At 38.8% G+C, this 26,585-nt stretch overlaps 1 protein-coding gene across 1 annotated transcript in view; it reads right to left on the reverse strand.

The window, feature by feature from the left end:
• Window positions 1–17,537, reverse strand: part of LOC107596488 (serine/threonine-protein kinase BRSK2-like) — a 151,529-nt gene extending 133,992 nt beyond the window's left edge. The window contains exon 1 of the mRNA XM_016287235.1: window positions 17,231–17,537. Coding sequence (XP_016142721.1) covers window positions 17,231–17,321 — 91 coding nt within the window. The 5' untranslated portion in view covers window positions 17,322–17,537. The remainder of the gene's footprint in view (window positions 1–17,230) is intronic.
• Between the last annotated feature and the right edge of the window lie 9,048 nt (window positions 17,538–26,585).

A 26,585-nucleotide genomic window follows, 5' to 3' on the forward strand; every position in this document is an offset into this window, starting at 1 on the left:
AGATGTGCACCCTTATGAAACTACATCTCAGCAACACTTACAGCAGACAATAAGAAGAAACACTATGCCCTAATGTAATCACAACTGTCATCAATTATATCGATTATTAATAAACAATTCAGGGTTTAATAAGTCAATGTCGACAATAAAACAGCACAATAATGGCCTAAATTAGATCAGCATATCAATCTTGACTCTCAGCTCAAAAATGAATACAGAAGAGGCAGCAGATCTGCATTCAGTGTGATGGGTAAAATCCAAGCTCAGTGCAGGCCCTGACCCCTCCTTGTGACGGTCTGCAGGGCTGTGTGATGCTGTTGCCATGCTGAACCAGGCAGCACTCGCCCAAGCCAGATGTGCTCAGCATGTGTGCCGCACCATCTCCACAGAGACACATCTGGCAACAGTTGCAGTAACACAGCCTCACTCCTTGAGCCGCCTCAGTCCAGAGCACAACTAAATTAGAAAGACCCCGGTGCATGCACACACACACACACACACACACAGAGGAACTAGATCGCAACCAAACTGTCTCTCTCTCAATGTGCCTGTGGCAGTACCTGTCATCATTGCAGTCAAAGTGAAAATAATGTCTGTTCACCCTCTCCCCACCTCCCTAATCTGATTATGCCACTTGATCAGAAGCCTGCGCAGAGGCTAAAAGCTGCAGAGAATCTCACGCACGGACACGAGACACGCACAAGCAGTCGTGAGGCCATCTGTGTGTATCCTACGGGGTGTGAGGGGTCTTGACATCGTGGAGAGATCACAACCCCAATGTAGCCCGAGGCGGTGCACTGCTATCTCTTGTAGTTGTGTTTTTAACATATTTGGAACAGATGCAGAACGACCAAGTTCCTTAGTGTGTGTGTGTGTGTGTGTGTGTGTGTGTATGTGTGTGTTATTGTAATATGTGGGTGGATTTCTAGTTACGCCATGGATGGATTATTTTAGTTTCTAATGGGGGTAAATGGGACAAAAAAAACAGTCTCTGAACCGTATACCCTGCCTGGTATGATGTGCCAGGCAATATCAATAACAATGATTCATGCTGACACAGTTATCTAGTTAGTGGGACCTCTCATTGGCTGTGTCCAGGTCATATGGGCATGAGGGGATTGTCACATGATGTCATTTACAACACAAAGCTCATTCAGGCATGAGAAAAGTCACTACAGGAGCAGGGCTACTTGAAATGGAAACGGATGAATAATTTCCTGTCAATTGCACAAATTATTGCAGGCCATTAGCTTTCATAGCTCAAATAAAGCACGTCTGGTGACATATTACTGTGTCCGTGTTACACATAACACTTGTAAAGTGTAATTAATTTTAGTAGTAGTAGTAGTAACACATCGACTACCCTGTAGTGCAGGGGTGCCCAACCCTGTTCCTGGAGATCTACCTTCCTGCAGAGTTTAGCTCCAACCCTGATCAAACACACCTGAACCAACTAATTAGGATCTGAAGGAGCACTTGATAATTACAGACAGGTGTGTTTGCGGTATAGCCTCAGACTCAGTTCTCCGGCACTTGAACGCAGCAAGGCTTAATGTATGACAGAATATTAAAAATGGATTTTAAAAATATTGTTAGGGCTGGGTAATATTGATTTTACTTATGAGCTGGTTCTTTTTAGAGAATTAAAATTGTAAAATGTGACTAGTATAGTCTGATTCCCGAAACAAACTACTATTATAAATGGGTTGTTTGAATGAATAGTTCAAAAAGACCAGAGTGAATCAGTCTGAAACTCTGCCCTGCATAATTCACAGCAATATCTGAGAGAGAAATTCTTTCATATGAAAGAATAGCAACATGGGCAGTAACTAAAAGATACCAAAATGGTAGCAAAATGAATCAAATTGAATAGGAATCAAAACCTAATCTGAACTGAATCAGGAAGCTGTCATTACCCAGTCCTAATAATAGTTTAAATACAATTGTCTTGTTCTATCCATATTATCAATAAGCATAAGAGAGAGTATTATTAAACCAGTTACAGAAAGTATTCACTACATAGTGTAGCCTATATGGCATGAAACTGCACAGAATTACTATGCAATGCTTCATGCCACGTGTATCTACAAGCTCTGTGACTTCTATCTCAGGATAGTTCGGCTGTGGAGGCAACCAAAGCTTGACTCCAGTGTCCTCAAGAACACATGCTGGCTGATTTTCCTACAATCTTGCTTCCTTTATGCCTATACCTCAGCACTGATCATGTGCAAAACATGCCTGTAAACCCATTTACTAGCCACATTTAAATTTGTAATAATAGTAGAAAATGGCTATGCTGTCTGAACTGTGTGTGTGATAGATCCCTGTAGAGCAACAAACCTCATACATTCCTCATAGAGAAACAGCTGAATATTTCATTACAACTATATTAACACAAGCTACATTAAAAGGCAGATAATTAATGCGGCAGTGTCACAGGCAAACTAATGAAAGCACTGAAAAATAACGTGCATAACCTGCGTTTGCGCGGAGAAACATTCAAAGAAATGTTGGAGAGGAACGCTTACATTATAAATAACTCTTCTATCTTTCTCCGTCTCCCTCTCCCTGTATTGTGTTGGTGTCAAAATAAGCAGCCTTTGTTCTGATTTCCCACTGATTTCTAAATTTAATCTCAGAAAACACTTTCGCCATTAATTTCAGTGCTTCTAAAGCCTCCTCAATAGCAATAATGTGCTCATTTTTCTTTCTGGTTTCGTCCATTTAAAGGTGCACTCAAGTTGTTTTAGGTCTATGTTGCACTGGCCAATATCTTGTGGTTTTGGACCTATGCAGTGATATACACACTTGTTTTTGTTTTTTTGCGGTATAGCCTCAGACTCAGTTCTCCCAAAAATGGAAACTCCATTATCATGTACTCTCATGTCGTTCCAAACCTGTATGATGTTCTCTCTTTTGTGGAACATAAAAGCAGATATTTTGAACAATGTTGTGGTCCAAACACTAACTTTCACTATTACGAAAAAAAAAAAACACTACAGCATTTTTCAAAATATCTTCTTTTATGTTCAACAAAAGTATGTCATTGTCACGGTGCGGAGGAAGCACACGGAGAGGAAGTAATCCACGATAGAGTCTTTAATTATCAAAACAAGAACAAAACACTTGGAAACAGAGGGAGACAAGGGAACTGAGGAAAACACAGGGCTTATAAACACATGGAAAGTAATCAGGGAGAACAGAAACAGGTGAGGAGTAATCAATCAAAACAGGTGAACAGAATATACGATGATTAACTAAATGAGAACAGGCACTGAACCAAATAGGGACAAACATATAACAGATATCGCCCCCTCTCTGAAAGGCGTGACCTCGCGCCACATAACAGGATCCGGGTCCCATGGCGGAGCAGGCAGCTCGTGGAGCCACGGCGGAGCAGACAGTTCAGGTTGCCACGGCGGAGCGGGCAGCTCGGGGAGCCATGGCGGAGCAGACAGTTCAGGTTGCCATGGCGGAGCTGGTAGCTCAGGAGGCCATGGCGTATCCTCCATGGTCTTAGCCGGCTCGGCCACGGGTATATGCCCCCCCAAAAATGTTCTTGGGGAAAACTAGGAATCCTGGGGGGCGCTCTGGAGGAGCGGGCACTTGAGGGCGCTCTGGACGGGATTCAGGGACTGGAGCCCTCCTTGGGTTAAACACGGGGAAAGGAGCCCTCACTGGGCTAACCTCAGGAACAGGAGCCCTCCGTGGGCTATACTCGGGAACTGGAGCCCACTCTGGGCTGAATTTGGGGACTGGGAAGCGCTTACGAGGAGCTGGCACTGGAGGGTGCTCTGGAGGAGCAGGTACAGCAAGGAGCTTTCGAGGAGCTGGCACTGGAGGGTGCTCTGGAGGAGCAGGCACAGCAAGGCGCTTTCAAGGAGCTGGCACTGGAGCGAGCTCTGGGGCTGGAGCCGACACTGGAGCGCGCCTGGGGACCAGAACCAACCACCTTCTCCTCCTCAGATTCCCCTCTAGGCTTGGGGTAAAAGGCGCGGCTGGCGGGCTTGCCGTTGCGGTAACCGGCGGGCTTGGGTCAATGGTGGCTGGCAGGCTTGAGAGAGGGGGAAAAAACGGGAAAACAAAAACTATTAAAAAAAGGCGGAAAACAAACACGGGGGAAACGTGTTTGTCCCCCTCTCTCAAGCCCGCTTACTTTCAGTTTTTGTGGTCTTGCTTTCGGTCACAGGTCACGGTGCGGAGGAAGCACACGGAGTGGAAGTAATCCACGATAGAGTCTTAAATTATCAAAACAAGAACAAAACACTTAGAGGGAGACAACAACCACGATGTAACTTTAACGCAAGACAAGGGAACTGAGGAAAACACAGGGCTTATAAACACATGTAACGTAATCAGGGAGAACAGAAACAGGTGAGGAGTAATCAATCAAAACAGGTGAACAGAATATACGATGATTAACTTAATGAGAACAAGAACTGAACCAAATAGGGGCAAACAGGAACTAAACAGAAACAAACATGTGACAGTCATACAGGATTGGAATGACACAACAGCATTCTCATTTCTGACTGAACTCTTTAAGGCCTCATAGACCTGACAGATACAAATTGTTATGTAACACAAAAGTTTTCAGGGCACTGAATAAATGGCATGATTCATTCATTTCCTGAACATGTCTAATAACCAAGCAGTTACCAAGATAAAGCGAATAATATTTGGCTGGTCATGTGATCTCAACATGCAAAATAAAACAGCTATTTTTAGACCACTGATATGATAGTTTGACAGATGAACATGAAATTACAGTGCGACAAAGTATGAACGTGTCTGGACACTTTATAGGCAAGACTTTCAGGTCTTCCAACCACTTTAGACTTTAACGTACACACAGAGATTAAACTGTATGTTCAGTTATACAGGAACCTTTGGCCATTCAAAAAGTCCCATCGGTACAGATCCAGCCATTATGTGTGAAATTATAAGCTTACAGATAATATCAGACAAGGTCCAAGCTCAAATTCGGCCTTGAAAGGCATTATTCCGCACACATTAAGAGATGGGGGAGATCCTCATTCACATTCTAATAGCTCAGGCAGAGAAGCTACAATCAATTGCTGGACCCTCCAGGCAAGGCCGAGAAACCAGGCGGCACAGCCGTCCAGAAAACATATGTATAATCTTGCACAGAGCCTCCCCCGGTTTCCATAGAAACCCTCAACTTGTCTTAGACAGAAGGAAAAAGATGTGTGTAGCTATTATTCTATTGCTGGGTTTGTGCTGCTCAGGCAGTGATTGGTTGAAAAGATGTAGTACTGCCCAATTAATACTCTGTGAAAGTGTGAAACAGCTAGTCTATAAGCTGGATGCACATATACACATTCTCTCAAACCCTGTTCATTTTCACCTGTACATTCTCCCCTCTAATTTACTCTTGAGTAAAAGAAAAGCTGAAGCCGTTCAGTTACGATTAAAGTGGCCATCAAGCATCAGCAACCACCTGACTAATGACACAGCCTGACCAAACCCCACCATCTGGACAAGATATTCAGCCCTTGTGGGTTCTTTACCAATCAATCATGCGTACAAAACGACATGGCACCTCACTTCATTCATACAGTACTAGCACAATGGCACCCAAAGAAAATAATGAATGAATAATATTGTATTGTAACGTGGTATTATAATTTTTATTTTCAGCGTGCTTTGTGATAAAATTGCTTGTTTAGCCTTCAATCATTTGAAACTGGTTGAGTCTGACATGTTCTTTTGGCAAGTGTGCTTGAATATGTGATATCTTTTTGCAGTAATGCAAAAATTGCAGTTTTTTTGAAGGAATTGTTCACCTAAAAATGAATTCTGTCATTGTTTACTCGCCTATATGTCATTCAAAACTTGATTCAATAAATATATAAAAGGTACATTTATAAAGAATATACTGGACACTGCTTTCAACGGGGCCGGCTCCAGACATGGGCAGCGGTGGGCTAAGCCCACCCAAATGACTGTCTTGCCCACCCAATCAGAATTAGATAAAGATTGCGTTAATTTTTTTATGCAGTGATTAAAACCAATCTGAAGCGGACTGTATTTTGAGAAGTTTAAGATATAGCTGGAGGCTGCCCCAACAATAATAAAATAACACCAGAAAATTGTAGCATTTTTCTTTTATTAGCTGAATGCAAGGTGCACTGAATTCACGCTTCAGTCTGTTGCAGAAAAGCAGAAGCATGACAACAAGCGAAAACGGGCAGAAATATTTGCGTGCTATCACGGGGAGTTTACGAGTTACGAGGAGTTTAATAGGCTACATGAATATGTATCATACCCTACCAATGAAATTACCTGAGCAATTTTACTGTTCTAAAAAACCCGCTCATTCAATAACGTGCATTCATTGCATGGACGGGGCAAGAGCATAGGCTAATATAATTGTCTAAATTGTAGGCTATACAGTTCAGTTGAAAGCTTACTCCTTTTGGCTTGCTGTTAATGCTGAATGTAAGAATGAAAAATGAAAGTAAAGAGTAGGGATGCACCGATAGGATTTTTTGGGGCCGATACCGATACCGATTTTAACAATCACTTATTGGCTGATTCCAATACCTATACTGATATTTGTCACTTCCTCTCTTATTTGAAATTTTGGCATCAAAATAGATAGTATTTTGATAATTTTTTTAATTAGCAAAGTTCAAAAACACCTGCATTAAATTATACTAGCAGTGTTATTGCTGCATCATCAAATAATTTCTAATGAACATGGATTGGATCCATTTAACATTCAGCCGGCCTACATAAATACAACAGAACAAAGATACATATTAAATAAACAGTGCTTTTTAGGTAGGTTTAACTGTTTTCAGGTACAGAAATAAAGTAAACAAATGTAAAATAACATTTCACTGTATAAATTAAATACATATTAATCCTTCTTTATTGTAACAGACTTTATTATGATTAATCTTCTAATTTGTTTTTGTATACATTTTAATATTTTTTGTAAGTTTAAATATGTATGAGATCTCCATTACCAAGGCGGGACTCGAATGAAAGCACGCAGTTCTTCGGATTTAAAGTTTGTCAGTTTATTAAGCACCCCCCGATAAGGCATGAGATCTGTATATATTTGTTTACTGTTAGTTGTAATAAGTGTTTTGTGTAATTCACTGTATGTTGATGATAATGCAACTGAGAGAGAGAGTTTAATGTGCACTTCTCGTGCTGTGTTTTGTTTAGCTCTTATGGTGATTTTTTTGGAGTGAAAAAGGACGCAATAAACTTAATAAAACATCAAAGTTTTGGTTATCATTCAGATGAGGTCCGCTACACTTATGAAAGTTACAAAAGTTATTTAGTCAAGAATAGTGTGCAATCATTTGTCTTTTGTTATTTGATTAGCATTAAAGTGCAGACAGCAGCGCTAGGATTATGCAACAGACATTATACAGCTCAGTGCCTTCATGCAGTTAATTAATAAACCATTGGTATATTGGCCTTTTCCCTTATATAGCCGATATGCCGATGGTCGTAAAATTAGGAAAAATCGGCCGATAAATATCGGCAGCCGATACATCGGTGCATCCCTAGTAAAGAGCTTGTGCATGAAAGTTGCGTTCGTTACTATAGCAACAGTCGGCTTGACCAATGATGCAACTATTCGAATTTTTATGTCAAATTCCGCAGTTTTGAATTGAAAGTAGGTCTGTCATACGTGATTCATGTAGCCTTATTCATAATTGATTATGACAATAGCATTTTTCTGTTTTGCGTTTTCAACAATTGAAATCAAATGGGTGCATATTTTAATACAAATATTATTTGAAGTTCAGATTGATTACTTTACAAAAACTCTTATTCTTGTTCTTTTTTCTTCTTTTAATTTATTCCCCCAAATCCATTTAAATCCTTTATTTATTTAGTTTCTTTAAATAAGTTCCATTACCATAGAGGTCTGGTCTTTATATTTTCCTCAAAACAATTGGTCCCCCCAATGTTATAGACATGATTACGGCCTTGTTTGGTATAAATAAAAAAGTTAGTTGAAAAGAATCACGTTGTTGAAACAATGATCCAGAGAAAGAGAACAAAAAGGGCTTTTTTTCTTTTGTTTTTGAAACTATTCAATAAAGGAAAAAAAGTTTATTTTGCTGTGAAAGTGCATGATATTCTAGGCTGTCCATGAAAGTTTTTTTCAGTGTACATATAATATAGTTAATATAGCAATACATACAGTATAAATATCTTCTAGAGTCTAGACTATATGATGATTAAAAAATGCCCACCCAGGATATCTGCCAGCCCAATCAAAGTTTTGGTTATCATTCAGATGAGGTCCGCTACACTTATGAAAGTTACAAAAGTTATTTAGTCAAGAATAGTGTGCAATCATTTGTCTTTTGTTATTTGATTAGCATTAAAGTGCAGACAGCAGCGCTAAGATTATGCAACAGACATTATACAGCTCAGTGCCTTCATGCAGTTAATTAATAAACCATTGGTTTGTTATATCGGCCTTTTCCCTTATATAGCCGATATGCCGATGGTCGTAAAATTAGGAAAAATCGGCCGATAAATATCGGCAGCCGATACATCGGTGCATCCCTAGTAAAGAGCTTGTGCATGAAAGTTGCGTTCGTTACTATAGCAACAGTCGGCTTGACCAATGATGCAACTATTCGAATTTTTATGTCAAATTCCGCAGTTTTGAATTGAAAGTAGGTCTGTCATACGTGATTCATGTAGCCTTATTCATAATTGATTATGACAATAGCATTTTTCTGTTTTGCGTTTTCAACAATTGAAATCAAATGGGTGCATATTTTAATACAAATATTATTTGAAGTTCAGATTGATTACTTTACAAAAACTCTTATTCTTGTTCTTTTTTCTTCTTTTAATTTATTCCCCCAAATCCATTTAAATCCTTTATTTATTTAGTTTCTTTAAATAAGTTCCATTACCATAGAGGTCTGGTCTTTATATTTTCCTCAAAACAATTGGTCCCCCCAATGTTATAGACATGATTACGGCCTTGTTTGGTATAAATAAAAAAGTTAGTTGAAAAGAATCACGTTGTTGAAACAATGATCCAGAGAAAGAGAACAAAAAGGGCTTTTTTTCTTTTGTTTTTGAAACTATTCAATAAAGGAAAAAAAGTTTATTTTGCTGTGAAAGTGCATGATATTCTAGGCTGTCCATGAAAGTTTTTTTCAGTGTACATATAATATAGTTAATATAGCAATACATACAGTATAAATATCTTCTAGAGTCTAGACTATATGATGATTAAAAAATGCCCACCCAGGATATCTGCCAGCCCAACCTTCTATAGCCGTCAAGGACCGGGCCTGGTTTTCAATATGTTTATGTATAGTAAATGAAGACTGGAACTGTCAAGCTCCAAAATGCACCATAAAGATGATTCATACTCATGCATTTTTTCCAAGTTTTCTAAAGCTATATAATATCTGAGTAATAGACAAAAAAACAAATGGAAATCATCATTCACTGAAAGTGCCCATGTTTTTTTCATGAATGAATCATACTTGGTAGTTGGAACCTTTTAATGAATCATAGACCCAGTTCACAAATTGGACTCAGCTGGTTCTGGACTCAATGACCCAGATGCAACTGTTAACAGCTCACTGGAGTGGAAGATTATCAGTGAATGAAATTTTGATCTGTTGTGATTCTGTCTTCAACACTGGTCAACGCACATACACTGAGCTTCTGTTTACCATATTTACATGCTTGTTTGATGCACCAAGAGCCAATGAGGTCTGTTCTCATGCATCAAATAAGCATGCATCAAATGAGCTTCAGTTTACCTTATTTGATGAGCTCTATGTATGTGCATTGATTAATGCTTTAATGCTTTTTTGCCTAATTTAATCTGTTCAGCCTAAAGTGATTGTGTCTTTTGAGAAGACTCCACCACATGAACCATCTGATTCATACTGATAATTCTTACAATCTCTTTGAAGCCTCAAAGTTTTGGTTGAATAGACCTTTAATGGAGAGACAGATGACTCTGGGTTCAATAAACATATCTTCATTTGTGTTAGTTTGGAATGATATAAGGGTGAATAAATGCTGACAGATTTTTTTGGGGGGTGAACTATCCCTTTAAACTGTTTCTCTCTCCCTCTCCTACACTGTATGTTTATCTCCCCTCCCTTTCAAGTTCTCTACAATCTATTCCACTCAAACTCTCTCTCATACTGCTCTCTCCCTCCACATCTATTTCTGCACCTTTCACTTATTTCACCCCTTCTCCCTCCTCTATCTCTCTGTCTATCAGTATATTCCTATTAATCTGTGCTTGCAGTCTCTGTTTTGACTTAAACTCGCACACAGGCACGAGAGTGCTTTACATGGGCTACAGGCTAAACGTCTGTCCAAATTAAACCCAGAATTAGTCCATCTGTTGAGCAGTTGCCCACTGTTAGGACTCCAGTGTCACTGCAGATGTAGTGGTAACATTTAAGGATACTTGTACAACAATCTACAGTAAGGTTGCCATTTGAGTAATTATTTCTCCTGGCTGTCCCATTTCTGATCAGATGCTTCTTCACGAGGCAATTCGCAAATCAAGTCACATCAGAACTGCCCAAGTGGGTCTTGTGACTCCAGCCTTGGGACTGTCAATACCCTCCAGCTAAAACCTTCATAGGTTGTGTAAAGAGCAGATACCAGATACCAGGCATTCACGTTAAGGCAGCAAAGGTAGAAGATGCTGCTGACAGGGGTGGTGTGATGGAGATAGAGAGAGGAACATGGAAGGGACAACACCAGGAGTTAAGGGTCTCTGCTGTGTTTCTCTGATAAAAGGCTTCACAGCTGCATCAGGCACTAGGGAGCAATTTTCTGCAGTGGGGAAGGGGGAGGGGACTACCTAAACTACACAATGCAATGTACAGCACCATGCCACAGACAATGTGGGCAGCGTAAATGAAACAGCTTAATTTCTGTCTGCACAAATGACCACCAAAAAAGAAGAGAAACTAGCTTTCAAGACATTTAGAGACCAGACTCACACTATAAATCTAGTCATTAATACCATGAAATCAAAACTTGAGTCCGCTTTGAGGTCATAAGCTAGTGTACTCCAAAACATTGACAAAATTCACTTGTAAGCACATACTGTATATACATTTAAAGTTTATAGTCTTTCCATTCTGGAAATCACATTGATGACTCATCCTGCATTACGCAGATTTTCAGTCCAATCAAATGCTCTCTAGAAAGTGAATGCCCCTCTCCCAACACGACCTGCCATAGACTAACTATCAAATGCAATAGGACATTTATCAACACAGGAAAGAAAATGGTGCTTATCATGCAATTTCATTTTGTTGTGGGTCAATCTGACCCATTTTCATTTTTGAGTTGATGGAAATATCGGTCAACCTATGATTTTTCTTGAAATTTTGTGACTTTTCAAAATTTAGGGTCATTTATCCAAAGAAACTTAATTGCATTAAAGGTGCACTTTTTTATCAGTCCATGCATGTTCAGTTTGCTGGGAACTGAACCCATGATCTTGGCATAGCTATCACCATAATCTACTCTTTGCGGTTCAGGAATGCACAGAGAAGAGCTTTTCCACACTTCTTGCTTTTGTGTAAAATTTATTAGAATTTATTGTGTTAAAATGTATTTTGTACACAATTTATTTTGTTTAAATGCTACAAAAAAGTTAAAATACTTTTTATAATATTCACAGTTTGTTTTTCAAAGAGTGATTTTGTCTGAATTATACTGAATCCACTTAAGGGCATTTTGACCCCAACCATAACAATCATACACAAAAATACAGGGTTAGGTCCTACCAAAGTTACTATTAACTGGGGCCCCACTTTATATTAGGTGGCCTTAACTACTACGTACTTACATAAAAAAATGTTCATATTGTATTGGAAAACACTTGGTATGGGTAGGTTTAAGGGTGGGTTAGGGTGTGAGGAATGGGTCAGCACTGTAATTATAAATGCAATTACAGAAATTAATTACATATGTAATTACATGCAGTTTTTTTTTTTAAATATATAAGTACAATGTAAAACCATGTATGTACACAATAAGTGCATTGTACCAATTAATTAATTTATATGTAAGCACATATTAGTTAACGCCACCTAATATAAGGTGGGATCTTAATTGGTGTATAATGTTAAATCTGCCAGATTAGGAGTTTAGCCCATCTGTTCTGCCTTGAAGGCTATGGATGACCTTATGCTGTTGGGTTAATGCTATGTAGGTTCAGCAGTTACTTAAAAACTTACCGTTAGTTTTTGGTCTCCGTATGCACAGTACACTCACAACCCATTTAACAAAATATTTTACAACAACACTACTAGCACACCTAATTTTATTATTTCTCACCGTGTTTGGCAACAAAACACTTGCAGGGAAAACATGGAATCTCTTTGAAATGTTCCTAAGGCCCAAGAGGGAGGATACAGAGTGAAGATGAAGAGTGACAAGAATAAGCAATAAACCACTAAATATAAAATATATTTATATAATTGTTAGTCAACAAGGAACAAAATGCTGGGAGTTCATTCCAGCCTTAAATGAGAAATACATCTAATCCCACATAAGAGCCCATCAGTGGAATCAGCTCTGCTCTACCAATCATTCCTGCGCACATTCCTTCAACATTTTTCTGAACGGTTAATTTATTGCGTATGACGCAAAGGTTGCATATTCCTCCATAGATTCCTCTGTGTACATCTTCCAGTGTTAATAGTGGAGACTGAATGTAATCTACATAAATCAAGGGTGGGAAAGAGGGGCTACGAGGATTGTTGTTGTCTGCCTCTGATCTCTAAGATGGAAAGCATGGCCATTGTGAGAAAAGGCTTGTGGGAAGGGGGCGCAGCCATGACAACCAACCACTGCTATCCAGCACTTACTAAATGAGAGCCAACTGAAGGCTGGAATATGTTTGGGAGACGGCAACCCCCTCAGACAGAAACACACTGACAAATTGTTCACAAAGTCAGCCCAGTAAGACAGTCAAAAGCTGACATTTCAAACAGGCTTTTCAGGCTAAAAACAAAACATTCTTTGTGCTGCTGATGAAGATGTTGTTTCTTAGAGCGTAATTTAATTTTGCCCTCCTAACTATATTATTTTAAACAATAACCTCACTCCATTAATCAAAGAAACCAATTAGATAATATAGGTCCATTTTGATATTACAGGCCACTGTATTTAAAGTGATAGATCACTCAGAAATTATTACGCACACATGCGACATTTAATAAATCGCGTATGGCTTTTTTTTAAGCAACACAAAAGAAGATATTTAAAAAAAAAAAAAAATGTTAATGCTTTTTTTGTCCATACACTGAAAGTCAATGAAAACTAATGTTCTTTTGGACCCCACTGATTATTATTGTATGGACAAAAACAGTTAAAAACATTCATCTTTTTTTTGTGTTCTGCATAAGAAAGTCAGTCATATACAGGTTTGGAACGACATGATGGTGAGCAAATGATGACAGAATATTCATTTTTGGGTTAACTATGCCTTTAAATTGGAGAATAATCGCATATGATATGTAAATATTTCAAAACTATTTGCATAATTTGCATATTCTAAATTCCATAGTAAATTCCATAGTATTTGAAACAACTCATTCATAGGTTGATTGTTTCAAAAAACATCTCTGTTTGAGCATCTCAACAAGTCTGGTACAGACACATTGAGAATGAGTTTAGTGCAGCACTATCTGTTTGTTCCAACAACAGTAGACATTACTTTCACACTTCTGTTTAGTGCTGTTAACAGTTATATTGGTTCTAGTGCTAAAACTGAGTTTTTCTACATTACATTCTGGCAAAGAGGAGCAATGGCATCCCGTATATGCAGAAGCACTTCCTGGACTGAAATGAACCCTACGTGCACTGCAGCAAAATGACCATACTTTATGTGGTTCTGCCGGCAGCGCTTCATATCCGCCTTGCACCAGTACCTCTGCAGTAACGGACAATCACTGGCCCTGAGGTAATGTGTATATATAGCTTGATTATCTCCATGTTCATGCTGGAAGTGCAGTGGAGGCCTGGGGCTCAAACACCACTCTGCATGGAGCCTGCCCATACAAGCCATCTAACCCTGACCCAGCGAGAGGGCTCCGTTTCTGCCTGTGACAGTGTGCATGATTCAGGTACTTCACCGCTTCATTAAAGAGCCTCCTTTGGGACACCCTGACAGAGTGAGGGAAGGAGAAGAGGAGGCTATAAGTAGAGTAGTGGGGATATGAACAGAACGAATTAGCGGAAAGAAATACACAGTAACTGCATGAGTCTCATAAAGCAGTTATTGTTGAAACATTATTGTTTTTCACTACCACTACCACAGTCCAATCTGTCTCAGCCAGTGATCTCCCGTAATCTTCCTCTGCCTACTTTCACCTGACTTAAGCAGCGAGGATGCTATGTGCGATGGCTGAAGCATCACAAAGAAACAGGGAAGGCAAAAATACAGGCACGTACATCCGTTTTGATTTGGGAAGGTGAGGGAGGGGGTAAATTAAACTAGAGCGTCCTTTTTACTGTTTCCCATGGGGGTCCCGCTTTAGCTCTGAGAACTCTCTCTCTCTTCTTCATCCCCAAACCAACCCCCCTTCCCATCTACCCCTACCCCTCCCCCAAGCTCCTCTTTCTCTGTGTGAGTCTCTCTCATGACATATGGGCTCTCCTCTGCAGCGGCAGCACTGGGAAGCGGCGTTTTTTGTGCAGCATTCTCTCAGCAGCCATGCCAACGGCGGCAGAACAAGCAGGAATACCCTCCGTTAACCAGTCAGAAGCAAACCCGCTCATCTAACCACGGGCTACACAAGGATTTATTTTAAGAAGTGGTGCCAATAGTTTAATTGCCGACAGAACGTTCTATCTGCAAATGAACAGTGTGTGCTGTCTCTTCTGTTGAACTTCTGTTGCATGTATTTACAGTCATCACGTCATATAAACATTGTTAGCACTGGTTGCATATTGTTGGGTTAACTGAGAAATCTGACCATAATTCAGCATTGTTTAGGCAAAAATGAAAATTCTCATGTCATTCCAAACAACTTTTTTTCTTTTGAGGAACACAAAAGAAGATATTTTGAAGCATGTTCGTAACCAAACCATTTTGGTAACTTCCATTTTACGGACCCACTGAGAGATTTTCCAAAATAACTTTTTTGTGTAAATAACGACAGAATTGTCATTTTTGAGTGAACCATCACTTTAAGACCCCGTGGAATGACTTGATGATTGCAGTATATTTTCAAGTGACAATGTATTTTCTAATTGAAATAGGAAGCTGGAGCAAGACATATTAAGGGGTTGATTGTCTGACAAGTTTTGAATAGCTAAAACCTTTAAGTTTCCATTACATCTATGAACCGTGATCTTCTAACAGCTGTTGCTAGGCAGAACCAGGTGGTCAGGGACATTCTTCCTGGACAAAAATGTAGAGACTACCATGAGTGCAAGTTGAGTCATCAATATTTTTGGTCCATTTTCTCACAAGAAAGAATCTCTGTCAGAATATAGACTGAATTAACGTACTAAACAGTTCTCAACCATTGATGAATTGCGTTCTTCAAGTATGCAGGTCTATATTCATAGATATACAACACCCACCATGTTGGCTCTCTCATTTGGCATGTATTCTAGTTGACTTGGAACATACTATTAGCAATTACAAAAAAGGATTTACTCGGGTATTGTTAAGTATAATTTAAACACAAGTAACAACGTTCCTGGTATCTATAGCGCTTGAAAAGATCCACCAACCCCACAGTTCTCAATTTCTTTAATCTGATGGCTCCTCAGCTACTTACGGGACTTACAGGAGAGCAAAGTGTCTACACTTCAGAATCTCTGCAGAAACAGTACACCATCCACACATATTAGCTGCCTACTATTTCATAAACACTGTATATTCAACCATCCTACTGACTCGATGTACTGCTGTTCATGTAGTATGTTTGGACTCAGGAAGAGACTGACATTTTTAGATGTTGAGAGTAAATTTAAACATGTCCAGGACACTATATGGCTTCGAAGCTAACAGACACAAACTAAAAGCCACAAAACTGAAATTACAATTTCATGAGCTAATAATATATCAACAATTCATCTATATGTCTATGTTATGACTGTACAGAGTGCAGCCTTACTGGATTATTTTAATGGGAAACACCTGAAGACCTGACTACAAACTCTGGCCTCTGTGTTCTTCAAAACACAGTCAATCTATACGTTAACAGTTGCAGTTCATGTGTTACATAACAGCTGCAGGCACTTGGATACGAATGGTCAGGGATGTCGACTCAATAACGGTTCTCTACCAAAGCCACACCAGAAGAAGCCACTGGCCACAGAACATTGAGCACAAAAAATTGCCGCCAGATCAATACTTCTTCCACACTCCCATGTCATACAGCAATTCGCAGCAATAAGCCGACATCAACATAAGAATAACCTTTGTCATTCATTGTGTGGTCATATAAAACCTAGATGATTATTGTTTATTACAACAGCTCAAATCAGCCAACAATCTTTCAGTGGCCTGTAGCAAAACTAAAGCAAGACTGGTTTCTCAAACTTCAGCACCACCGGACTGCAGACGGAATCAGGTTGAACACATGGTGCACTACGGATGCAGCAAAACTGTCCCATCAGCAGCAGCAGCTGCAGCTGCATCCCAGGGCCACCTGTACCCTCATGTCAAACATTCAATTCTAGCTCTTGTACAGGGCAAATTGATTCAGCAGTGGGACCTGCAAATGCAACCACATCCCGTTGTCTGACAAATCGGGATTAACGGCATTAGCCAGAAGCAAAGCGGAGCCGCAAAGCCAAACTGGCATTTGCGAAGACAAGTTCCTCTTATAGAACGAAAATATTAACGTTTGCCAACTTGTTCCACCCGAAAAGCATTCTGCAACTGATAAGATCTCACCGGATGGTCAGAAAAGTAGGCTAAAGTCCTCAATATGCTGAAAACCTCTCTTCACAATGACATGCCAACGCACGCAAACAAGCACACGCACACACACACACACACACACACACACACACACAATATTTAGTCATCGCGCAAGTGTATAACTGAGCAGCGGGCGCACGCAAACAAGCACACGCACACACACACACACACACACACACACACGCATCATATTTAGTCATCGCGCAAGTGTATAACTGAGCAGCGGTGATAGCGCGTCACCATCCCTGATATCAAGCACACAAAAGGACAAACCTGTCTGTCCTTTGCCAAGCGTCTTTTCCAGGCGATACGGTCCCACGTAATTCGCATGTTGGGAGCTGTTGTCTTTTCCCGACGATGACATTTTGCTTTACACGGACGAAGTTGCGATGCCGACAAACTGCTGCAGTTCGCCAATGAAGTATTTCTTCAGTACCGCAGTTATTTCCCCGCCCAGCTCTTGCTCCAGACGCTGCCTCTCTCTCTCGCTTGAGGATCGGTGGGGCTGCTGCTCTCCTCCGCGTCTCCCTCTTTCTCTCTCTGTCTGCTGCCGAGCGCTCTGATAATCTCACAGCAGTGTGTGTGTGTGTGTGTGTGTGTGTGTGTGTGTGTGTGTGCGTGCGTGTGATGCTCAGCCTGCGCCTGCCTGCGTGCGTGCGCGCATAACACACATTTTTCATCATAGATGCTGAAGAGCGCGGACTGAATAATCAGTGTCCTAATACTGCATCATATGAGACATTATAAACCTCCTTGATTTAAAAAGTTAGAGAATTTCATTTATAATTATCTATATACTTACAATGTAGTAGCCTATATATTCTACGAATAGCCTAAAGTGCAGGGTGTGAAGAATTAGAGGCACGACGAATTCCATGTTTATGAGACATATTAATCTAGCAGTAGCTAGTTGTAAACACATGTCGGGTAAATGTTCCATCCCCCACCTATATAGTTCAGAGGTCAAAGCGCAGAGGTCTTGACCTTCTTGACTGTATTTAACAATTCAAATAATACGACAATCAATAATTGTGACATAACCTTTTGAATCATTATAAACAAAGTAAAAGTGCGTAACTCATTTTACATACCATTTATCCACGTTCCATATTTTGCATGCAACTCTGTTGATGAACTCGATGTTACAATAAATAAATAAATAAATAAAAACATAATTTGGCCCCTTTCCACAGCATTGGGGGAGTAGGCCTAAATAACCTCATTACATTTTCTCAGTGTTTACACAAATTAAGTTGACTGTGTTAGCCATTCAATCAGTTTGATTGATTTTGTCTGTTTTAATGCCTGTTTAATGTTTACTGCTAGAAAACCGCAAAAACACACAAACAAGGATTTTAAAACTGCATTCCCCAAATTTTAGCAACAGGGTTGCAAACTCTATAGAAAATTAATGAAAAATAAAATGGCTATATCTAAATAGTTTCACCTGCTGACAATCAAACATAATGAAGGGTAAACAGTTAATTTTGCTCACTATTTCATTTATTAAGGTTTTTATACTGTCTTCTTTTTTAACAGTTTCAAGACACATTTTCTGGAAAGTGCCTTTTTTTAAATTATATACAGTTTTTACAAGCATGTACTTAAAATATTTGGTAAAAATGTATCTGTTTTTTAACATGATCTGTAAATTGTCATTTTGTTATACTTTCAAATCACATATATAGATAAAAAAAAACACTACAAAAACATGTTTTTGCTTTGATCTAATCACGTGGCTCCTATTACTCTTTGAGAATCAGATGCTGCAGAGATGTTGGCCTTGTTTCAGTATATTCCCAGGTAACTTACTTCAGAGCTTCTTGAAGACTTTGAAGTCACTCAGAACATCTGGCCAGGTTGTATCTTATCATCTCATCCTCACGCCCTCCCTTTCTCCATCTTTTCCCTTTTAACTCTCTTGTTGAGAGTATGGCTTGTAAACAAGCATCTGTCTCTCTCTATATGGATAAGGGCTATGCAGAACTGAGAGTTAATTTTTTTTAGTTATTCCAAAACATCATGTCGCTTGTATGATTTCATGAATGTTTTAGTGTTACAGCAAGAAATCTCTACAGTCTGAGACTTCAAGTAGTAGAGGACACTCTGGTGTGATTCAATCAGAGGTTAAATGTGGTTGTGACCATCTGCCTTTATTTTTATCACAGAAGCTGGAGATGTAGTGAAAAGGCAGATGAGGCTGACCTTTGAATATCTCTCTTGCACATAGACAGACACTTACTGCAATGAATGACCGGTCATTGGTCTATACCGGTTGACCTGTAGAGCCCATAACAGGGGTTTTACAAGCACATATTCCCATTAATTAAATGCATCCCCTTCCCCCATTTAATTTAAGTCATTGTCTAAGCTGCTAAAGCCATAACCAGACACCTAAATCAATCAACATTTTCTTTTGTTGTTTAGCAATGGCTCACACAATAGGAAATCTGTTCAGGGTAAAGTAAAACTACCCCACTTCTGTGGAATCAGATCATTCTCCAGTCCATTCGTTGAAAATATTCAGAAGTTTAAAGGTCCCATGAAATGCTTAGAAACAGGCAGCGTTACTCTATGTGTTGACGTCATTTTAACTGAAACAGGAAGACAGGGCGGGACATATCATAAACCAGACTTTTTTTTTCCTCAATGGAAAGCATATTTACACTTTGAATCGTTCCCTCTCCCCTATATAGTGCACTACGTGCCATTCACTGTACAGAAAATACTAATTCTGTGGACAAGTGACCGATTTCAGCCGCAGCTTCAGCGTCTATTTTATAGTGTATGGGGTGGGTGCTTCAGATTCTACAGAGCATTTGATTGGACAGAAAGTTTGATGAGAAGCTGAGAAGTACGATGTGATGTCAAAAAAAATCGTTGAGCCGTTTTGTCAGAAGTGATGAACTGCAAGATTTGAATGCTTATATCTTCTAAATGCGAATTTTGTCACTGTTTTGGAGCACACTGCCTTATAGATAACCTTAAGACTAACATATTGATACTAACCCCCAAAAAACTTTCATTTTGATTTCATGGGGACTTTAAGTTCGTTTTAAAGGGTGAAATAGAAATGGCAGGGTGGGCAGGTCTCTTCACTCAGTCTAAAATGAAGGCTGGACACGCTCAGTGCACAAAGAAATTCAAATATATTAAAGGACTGGAAGAGATGTGTACACTAAAGCTCAATCTCTATGAATACGTGCCTGATGGAAGTTTGGTTAGTTTGGCACTTTTTACAATAGAACTTAAAGGAGTCTGAAAAAGAGCTATATCAAATACTTTATGTTTTGAATTATGAAATAGTATGTGATTAAAGTAACATCCTATGCTGTAAACAGTTGTGAGAGTCCCAAAATATAGCTTTACGTTAATACAAGTGCTGCATTGTAATAGCCTTAGAATGTGCCTCTTAATAACAGATGGCTGTCCTTCAACATAATTTGTTTGTAGAAATTGCCACCATCGGGTTCATTAATGTAAATAAAAGGCCATTTAGTGGTGTGTGAATGTTTCCCTTCTTGTCATATTTGCCTGGAATTACTGACCTCTGCATTTCATATTCACTCACTCACTCATCCAAATGACAGGGATGATAGGAAGGATATTATGTTGATGTTCTTCTATGAATTTATATTTGCTAAATATGTTCCCATGGAAGCAGATTTATACTACCAAGCAAGGGCCATTAATGATAAATTAGCTCTGCCTCTGCGAACGCAACACATTTTGCATTTCTTCATGTTCTGTACTATGCATATTTTGGAATTCATATAGCGTGATTATATTAAAGATGAATTTCAGCATGAATAGGAAACTATTACAGAGAGCGCAAAGCTATTCTTTCTCTCTTTCACTGTTCCGCTCTGTTTCTTTGGTTTCATTCACCTTCCATTTTGATGATTAACCTTTAGCTCAGCTAAGGTGACTTTCACTAGAAGTTGTCGTTTTTGCAATATACAAGACCCGAATCAGAGAAAGTCTATAGGGAAATATAATAAAGGCATTCAAAACTTCTCTGATGAGAGAAAATCAGACCAATTGAGTAACTGAAGTGGATTTGTACTGCGTTTCTGGACCGCAGCAGCTGCAGCTGGGTTTGAGAACTCCTCATGCAGGACCAAGTCAAGCTGTGCTGCTGAGCTTGTGACACTGCTGCAATGCCCTCTTCAGGACACCTCAGAAACAGGACACTCACAACTGCAATCTGCACTTATTAAAATGCTTTTTTATCTGATATGCTGAGCATTAGAGGACAGAAGCAATACCACCCAAGATATTGTTATTAGATTTTTGTTGCATTTAGCCACACAATAATAAAGAAATCTCATGTTGTGGAAAAAAATGGCATTTTGAAATATGTGCCTTGTTGTTTATATTTCCCACAGAATATTCAGCTCACCAGTGTTGCCAATACTGATCAAAAGTAAACAAAGTAAAGTAAAACATAAAGTTAGATGTGCAGTATTTTAAGATACTGGAAGATATGTGGAATTCAGTTATTTAGTTTGAGAAAGCTTAACAAAACTAAAATATTAAGGCACCTATATTTTCCATGTATAAAAAAGACCCATTTATTGAGAATAATTTAAGGCGCTATAATATAAAGATAAATATGCTTCCAGTATTAAATAAATATCAAATTCATTTAATGTTTTAAAAGTTGTCATTTCAGTCAGTCTCTTAAGATAGAATGGTAAAGAAATAGTTCACCAAAAAAATAATTTGCTAAAAATGTACTTACCCTCAGGCCATCCAAGATGTAGATGAGTTTGTTTCTATATCGAAAAATATTTGGAGAAATTTAGCATTACATCACTTGCTCATCAATGGATCCTCTGCAGTGAATGGGTGCCGTCAGAATGAGAGTTCAAAACAGCTGATAAAAACATCACAATAATCCACAGGTAATCCACATGACTCCAGCCCATCAATTAAAGTCTTTTGAAATAAAAAAAAATAATAATAATGATAAAGCATGTTTGTAAGAAACAAATCCATCATAAAATGCCTTTTAACTTTAAACCATCACTTCTGGCCAAAATATGAGTCCATAATCCATAATACCTCTTACACCAGTAAAAAAGTATATCGCCTGTTGTCCTGTCACATCAAAATCCACCAACATAGAACTGTTTTACACTGTTTTTACCTATAAACATTGCTTGGTCTGTGTATATTTCTCTCCTGTTTTGGACAAGTTCACTGAAGAAAGCAATATTTTGGATAGAGAACTCATATTTTCAAATTCATTTAATGTTTTAAAAGTTGTCATTTCAGTCAGTCTCTTAAGATAGAATGGTAAAGAAATAGTTCACCAAAAAAATAATTTGCTAAAAATGTACTTACCCTCAGGCCATCCAAGATGTAGATGAGTTTGTTTCTATATCGAAAAATATTTGGAGAAATTTAGCATTACATCACTTGCTCATCAATGGATCCTCTGCAGTGAATGGGTGCCGTCAGAATGAGAGTTCAAAACAGCTGATAAAAACATCACAATAATCCACAGGTAATCCACATGACTCCAGCCCATCAATTAAAGTCTTTTGAAATAAAAATAATAATAATAATGATAAAGCATGTTTGTAAGAAACAAATCCATCATAAAATGCCTTTTAACTTTAAACCATCACTTCTGGCCAAAATATGAGTCCATAATCCATAATACCTCTTACACCAGTAAAAAAGTATATCGCCTGTTGTCCTGTCACATCAAAATCCACCAACATAGAACTGTTTTACACTGTTTTTACCTATAAACATTGCTTGGTCTGGGTATATTTCTCTCCTGTTTTGGACAAGTTCACTGAAGAAAGCAATATTTTGGATAGAGAACTCATATTTTAGCCTGAAGCAACATTTTGAAGTTTTTTTTTTCTTTATATTGTCTCTATATTCATGTAAGATGGCCTGAGGGCAAGTACATTTTCAACAAATTAACAGTTTTGGGTGAACTAATCCTTTAACTTTGACAGTCCTAAAATTAGTTTTCCTAAAATTGAGTATTTCCTACAACGACATGCAAACAGATTTCTCCATTAAAATGTATATTTCTCTCCTGTTTTGGACAAGTTCACTGAAGAAAGCAATATTTTGGATAGAGAACTCATATTTTAGCCTGAAGCAACATTTTGAAGTTTTTTTTTTATTTATATTGTCTCTATATTCATCTAAGATGGCCTGAGGGCGAGTACATTTTCAACAAATTAATAGTTTTGGGTGAACTAATCCTTTAACTTTGACAGTCCTAAAATTAGTTTTCCTAAAATTGAGTATTTCCTACAACGACATGCAAACAGATTTCTCCATTAAAAATAGCATATGAGATCTTGCTCATACACTAGAAACACACCATTTAAATATTCACAAACTTGCATTCAACCTGCTCGCCTTTTCTATTTGCACTCTAGACTGCTTCACTTTGTGGGAGGAAATGCGGTAAACTTTCATTAGAAGTTGTCACACAATCCTACTTTCTGAAATCAGATGGTTGCCAAGCAGCAGTATGTGAATCTATCATAAGGTACATCGCTCCAATTCAAAAATAAAGAGCAAGAGAGAGCCTTTTCAACAGCTCATTAATATACCACTACATAAAGTAGGCTTAAGAGAGAATAAATATATACTGCTCATCCTTAATTATAATTAGAGCGAGATGTTTCTGGGGTAAATAATTACTACATAAGGCACAAATTGTTAGTAATTAGGAGGTGACTCTGGTGCAAGCACAGATAATTAAGTCTGCACTGCTTAAATAATTGCACAGTGGCTAACAGAGAATGCTGCGTTGCAATTGTAGTCCATTCAAATCAATGCAATTACATTAACCCTAACTACATAGTTAACCCCTAACTTAATGTAGAACACAACTCCTCTACCCTTTATTATCTGCCTGTTCCTAAAGCGTGGGCCTTGAATTTATGCTTATTGTTTATACCATTCTTTATTACGACTCTGGCATTGCTTTCTGGGTACGTGAAACAGGTGATATACCTTATTCCTGACCATTCAGTGCAGTATGTTTAGGGCTGTGTCCGAAATCTTTCTCTATACCCTCATTCACAACTCCCTATGTTAGTCTACAAATATACGTATACACCACTTTAAGGAGCGACTAAAAACAAGTGACAAATTCAGATACTAAATGCACCATAAAATGGCTGCCGTTTTTGACACTTAGCTAACTAGCAACTTCTAATCTTAAAATTTGACTAGCTTGTATAAACCTTAATTAAACCCCTCCCAATCAATTAAAAAGGTACTTAAGGTACGGTCACACTTTCCTATGTTTGGAGAGTTAATAATAATCCATATGATCAGGAATTTTACATGAGGGTAAAAGATTTCTCCATGCAGATTTTGCAGTAGTTCATCCGAATTCGCCACACCGACCAATTGTGACGAACTTCTGTGTGAACTTCAATTCATCACTACACTGTTGACAATATGCCTGTGAAATTTCGCAAATGTCTCACACTTTACACCTTCACTGTTCGCTATAATCCTCACAGAGCGTTATGGGTCTTCTCCAGCCTTTGAGTGTATATCAGGTGAACACATATGCATTATGGGACTGAATACATCCACTATGGCACCACTACAAATGGCTGTCCCTTTAAATAATGCAATATTATATATATAAGGGTATAATGGGTGATTTCAGGCACAGCTTAGGTTTAGGGTTAGGTGTGAGCTTTAAAGATACAGACCAATCACGTAGCACCCTCAATAATTTGGCACAAATCCGGTGCTACTTTCATGTCTCTCTTATCACACCATGGACTCATTCGCTCATATTTCAAACAAATGTAACTGCCGCCATATCAGTTGTAGTGAAAATGAGTATTGTTGCAGCATCTTTCTTGATACTAGGCCGATTGTTTTATATGTTGTAATGGTAAAATTATTTCTGTCATGACAATTCTCTGAGGGATTGGCATGGTAATGTACATGACAACGTTAATGTGTTTGGTCTTGGTGGAATAGATCTACTATGCTGCTACTGCTGCGGTAGAGCAAATACTGAGACTTGCTACTGCCAAAACATCCCCAACATGCTGCTGTGAGCATGTAAGAAATACTGCTGCTGCACATATACATGAAATAACCCACATATGGCATACATGAATCACCCCGTAGCAGATCCATACAGATGGAGCTGGGGAAGGTGGAGGGTTTCTGAAGCACGCTGTAACTGCTACAGCAAGCACTAGTCAAATATATTAGAATGTTGAGCATTATGTCACACCGTGTCTACACCAGACGCGGCAGTTGTTGTGTCGCGCCGTGCTGTGCTGCAACAGCTAAAGTCTGTCTACACTGGACACGACAAAGCGACCGTTGAAAATAATTAAAAAATTTTGTCAATATGTCATATAGTATTTTGCTGCGTCGCTCGTGTCCAGTGTAGACAAGGTGTCAGATTGAGTTAGACCTATAGGACTGCGCCATCTTGAGTTTCATGCTAGAATTTTGTATAAAATAATATGTGACAAACTGACCATCCACACAAGATAATTCCTCGTCTGCGGCCCAAGACGGTGGGATAATATCCAGCATCCCTGCAATCCTACAAAGGATAAGCAGTTTGGAGAATAATGGATGGATTGTTCAATAATTAAAACTTAAATCAACATTTTATGTCCAGGTATTTACACTTCATGGCTCTGATCACCTGGTCAAGACTTATTTTAAGAAAATAATTACTTCACTGTACATTATCTTCAACTTATTTGCACTATATTTTGGATTAAGGTTACCTTATCACCATTCTTTCTGTATGAAATTTCCAATAAATTAAGTACATCTCATTTAAGATCATAACACACCCTGTTTATAAGACAGAAACTCAAAAACTCTGAAATTCAAAAATAGCAAATATGACCTTCAACCGCTAGTATGAGCAAATTTCACTGGCTTTCTGTCAATCCAAACAGTCTTTCATTATTTGGAGGGTGGATTTCAAATCCTGAGGCTTTCACTTTGTGATATTTTCACTCTGTTCCCAGATATACAGATCCTTTGGGGATCCACATTGGTCAGTTCAGTCAAACACTTGTGCCCTGGGTTTTGCCCAGAGAGCTTTCTTAAACTAAGGTCAACAGACTGTCAGAAAGAACAAAACCTATAACATTCCCATACAATGGGGCTTCCGCTGGACAGACCATCAATGTCTCAGCTTTGTCTTGTCACTGCAGGCTACGACCGCCACTCCAGCTGAGAGCAACGGCAATGACTCCTCCGCCTTACACGAAGAGGCCAGTAAAAATCGACAATGCCAAGGTGACACATTAAGCCCCATAAAAATATTTGTAGGCTCTGTGTGATTTTTTACGAGCATTTTGTCGAGTGTTTACCGGCCTCATCTGAGATACTACATCAAATTCATGGTACACTAAATCAAACGCGACTTTCGTCACCTTTCAGATAAAAGACACTGAGAAGGGTTGTAATCTGTTCGGTTCAAAAAGGACACGAGAAGGTTATCAGTCAGTACAGTACCATCTCAAGCATTTGAGGAAAAGAAATATGGCAAAAATCTGAATTTCGACCAAGATTGTGAAAAAGCAGAGGGGGGGGGGGGGGGTAAAAAGGGTAAAAGGCGGGTTGGAAGGTTAATGATTGG

This window comes from Sinocyclocheilus grahami, unplaced genomic scaffold (genome assembly GCF_001515645.1).
Source record: "Sinocyclocheilus grahami isolate Dianchi unplaced genomic scaffold, SAMN03320097.WGS_v1.1 scaffold219.1, whole genome shotgun sequence".
Taxonomy (NCBI): domain Eukaryota; kingdom Metazoa; phylum Chordata; class Actinopteri; order Cypriniformes; family Cyprinidae; genus Sinocyclocheilus; species Sinocyclocheilus grahami.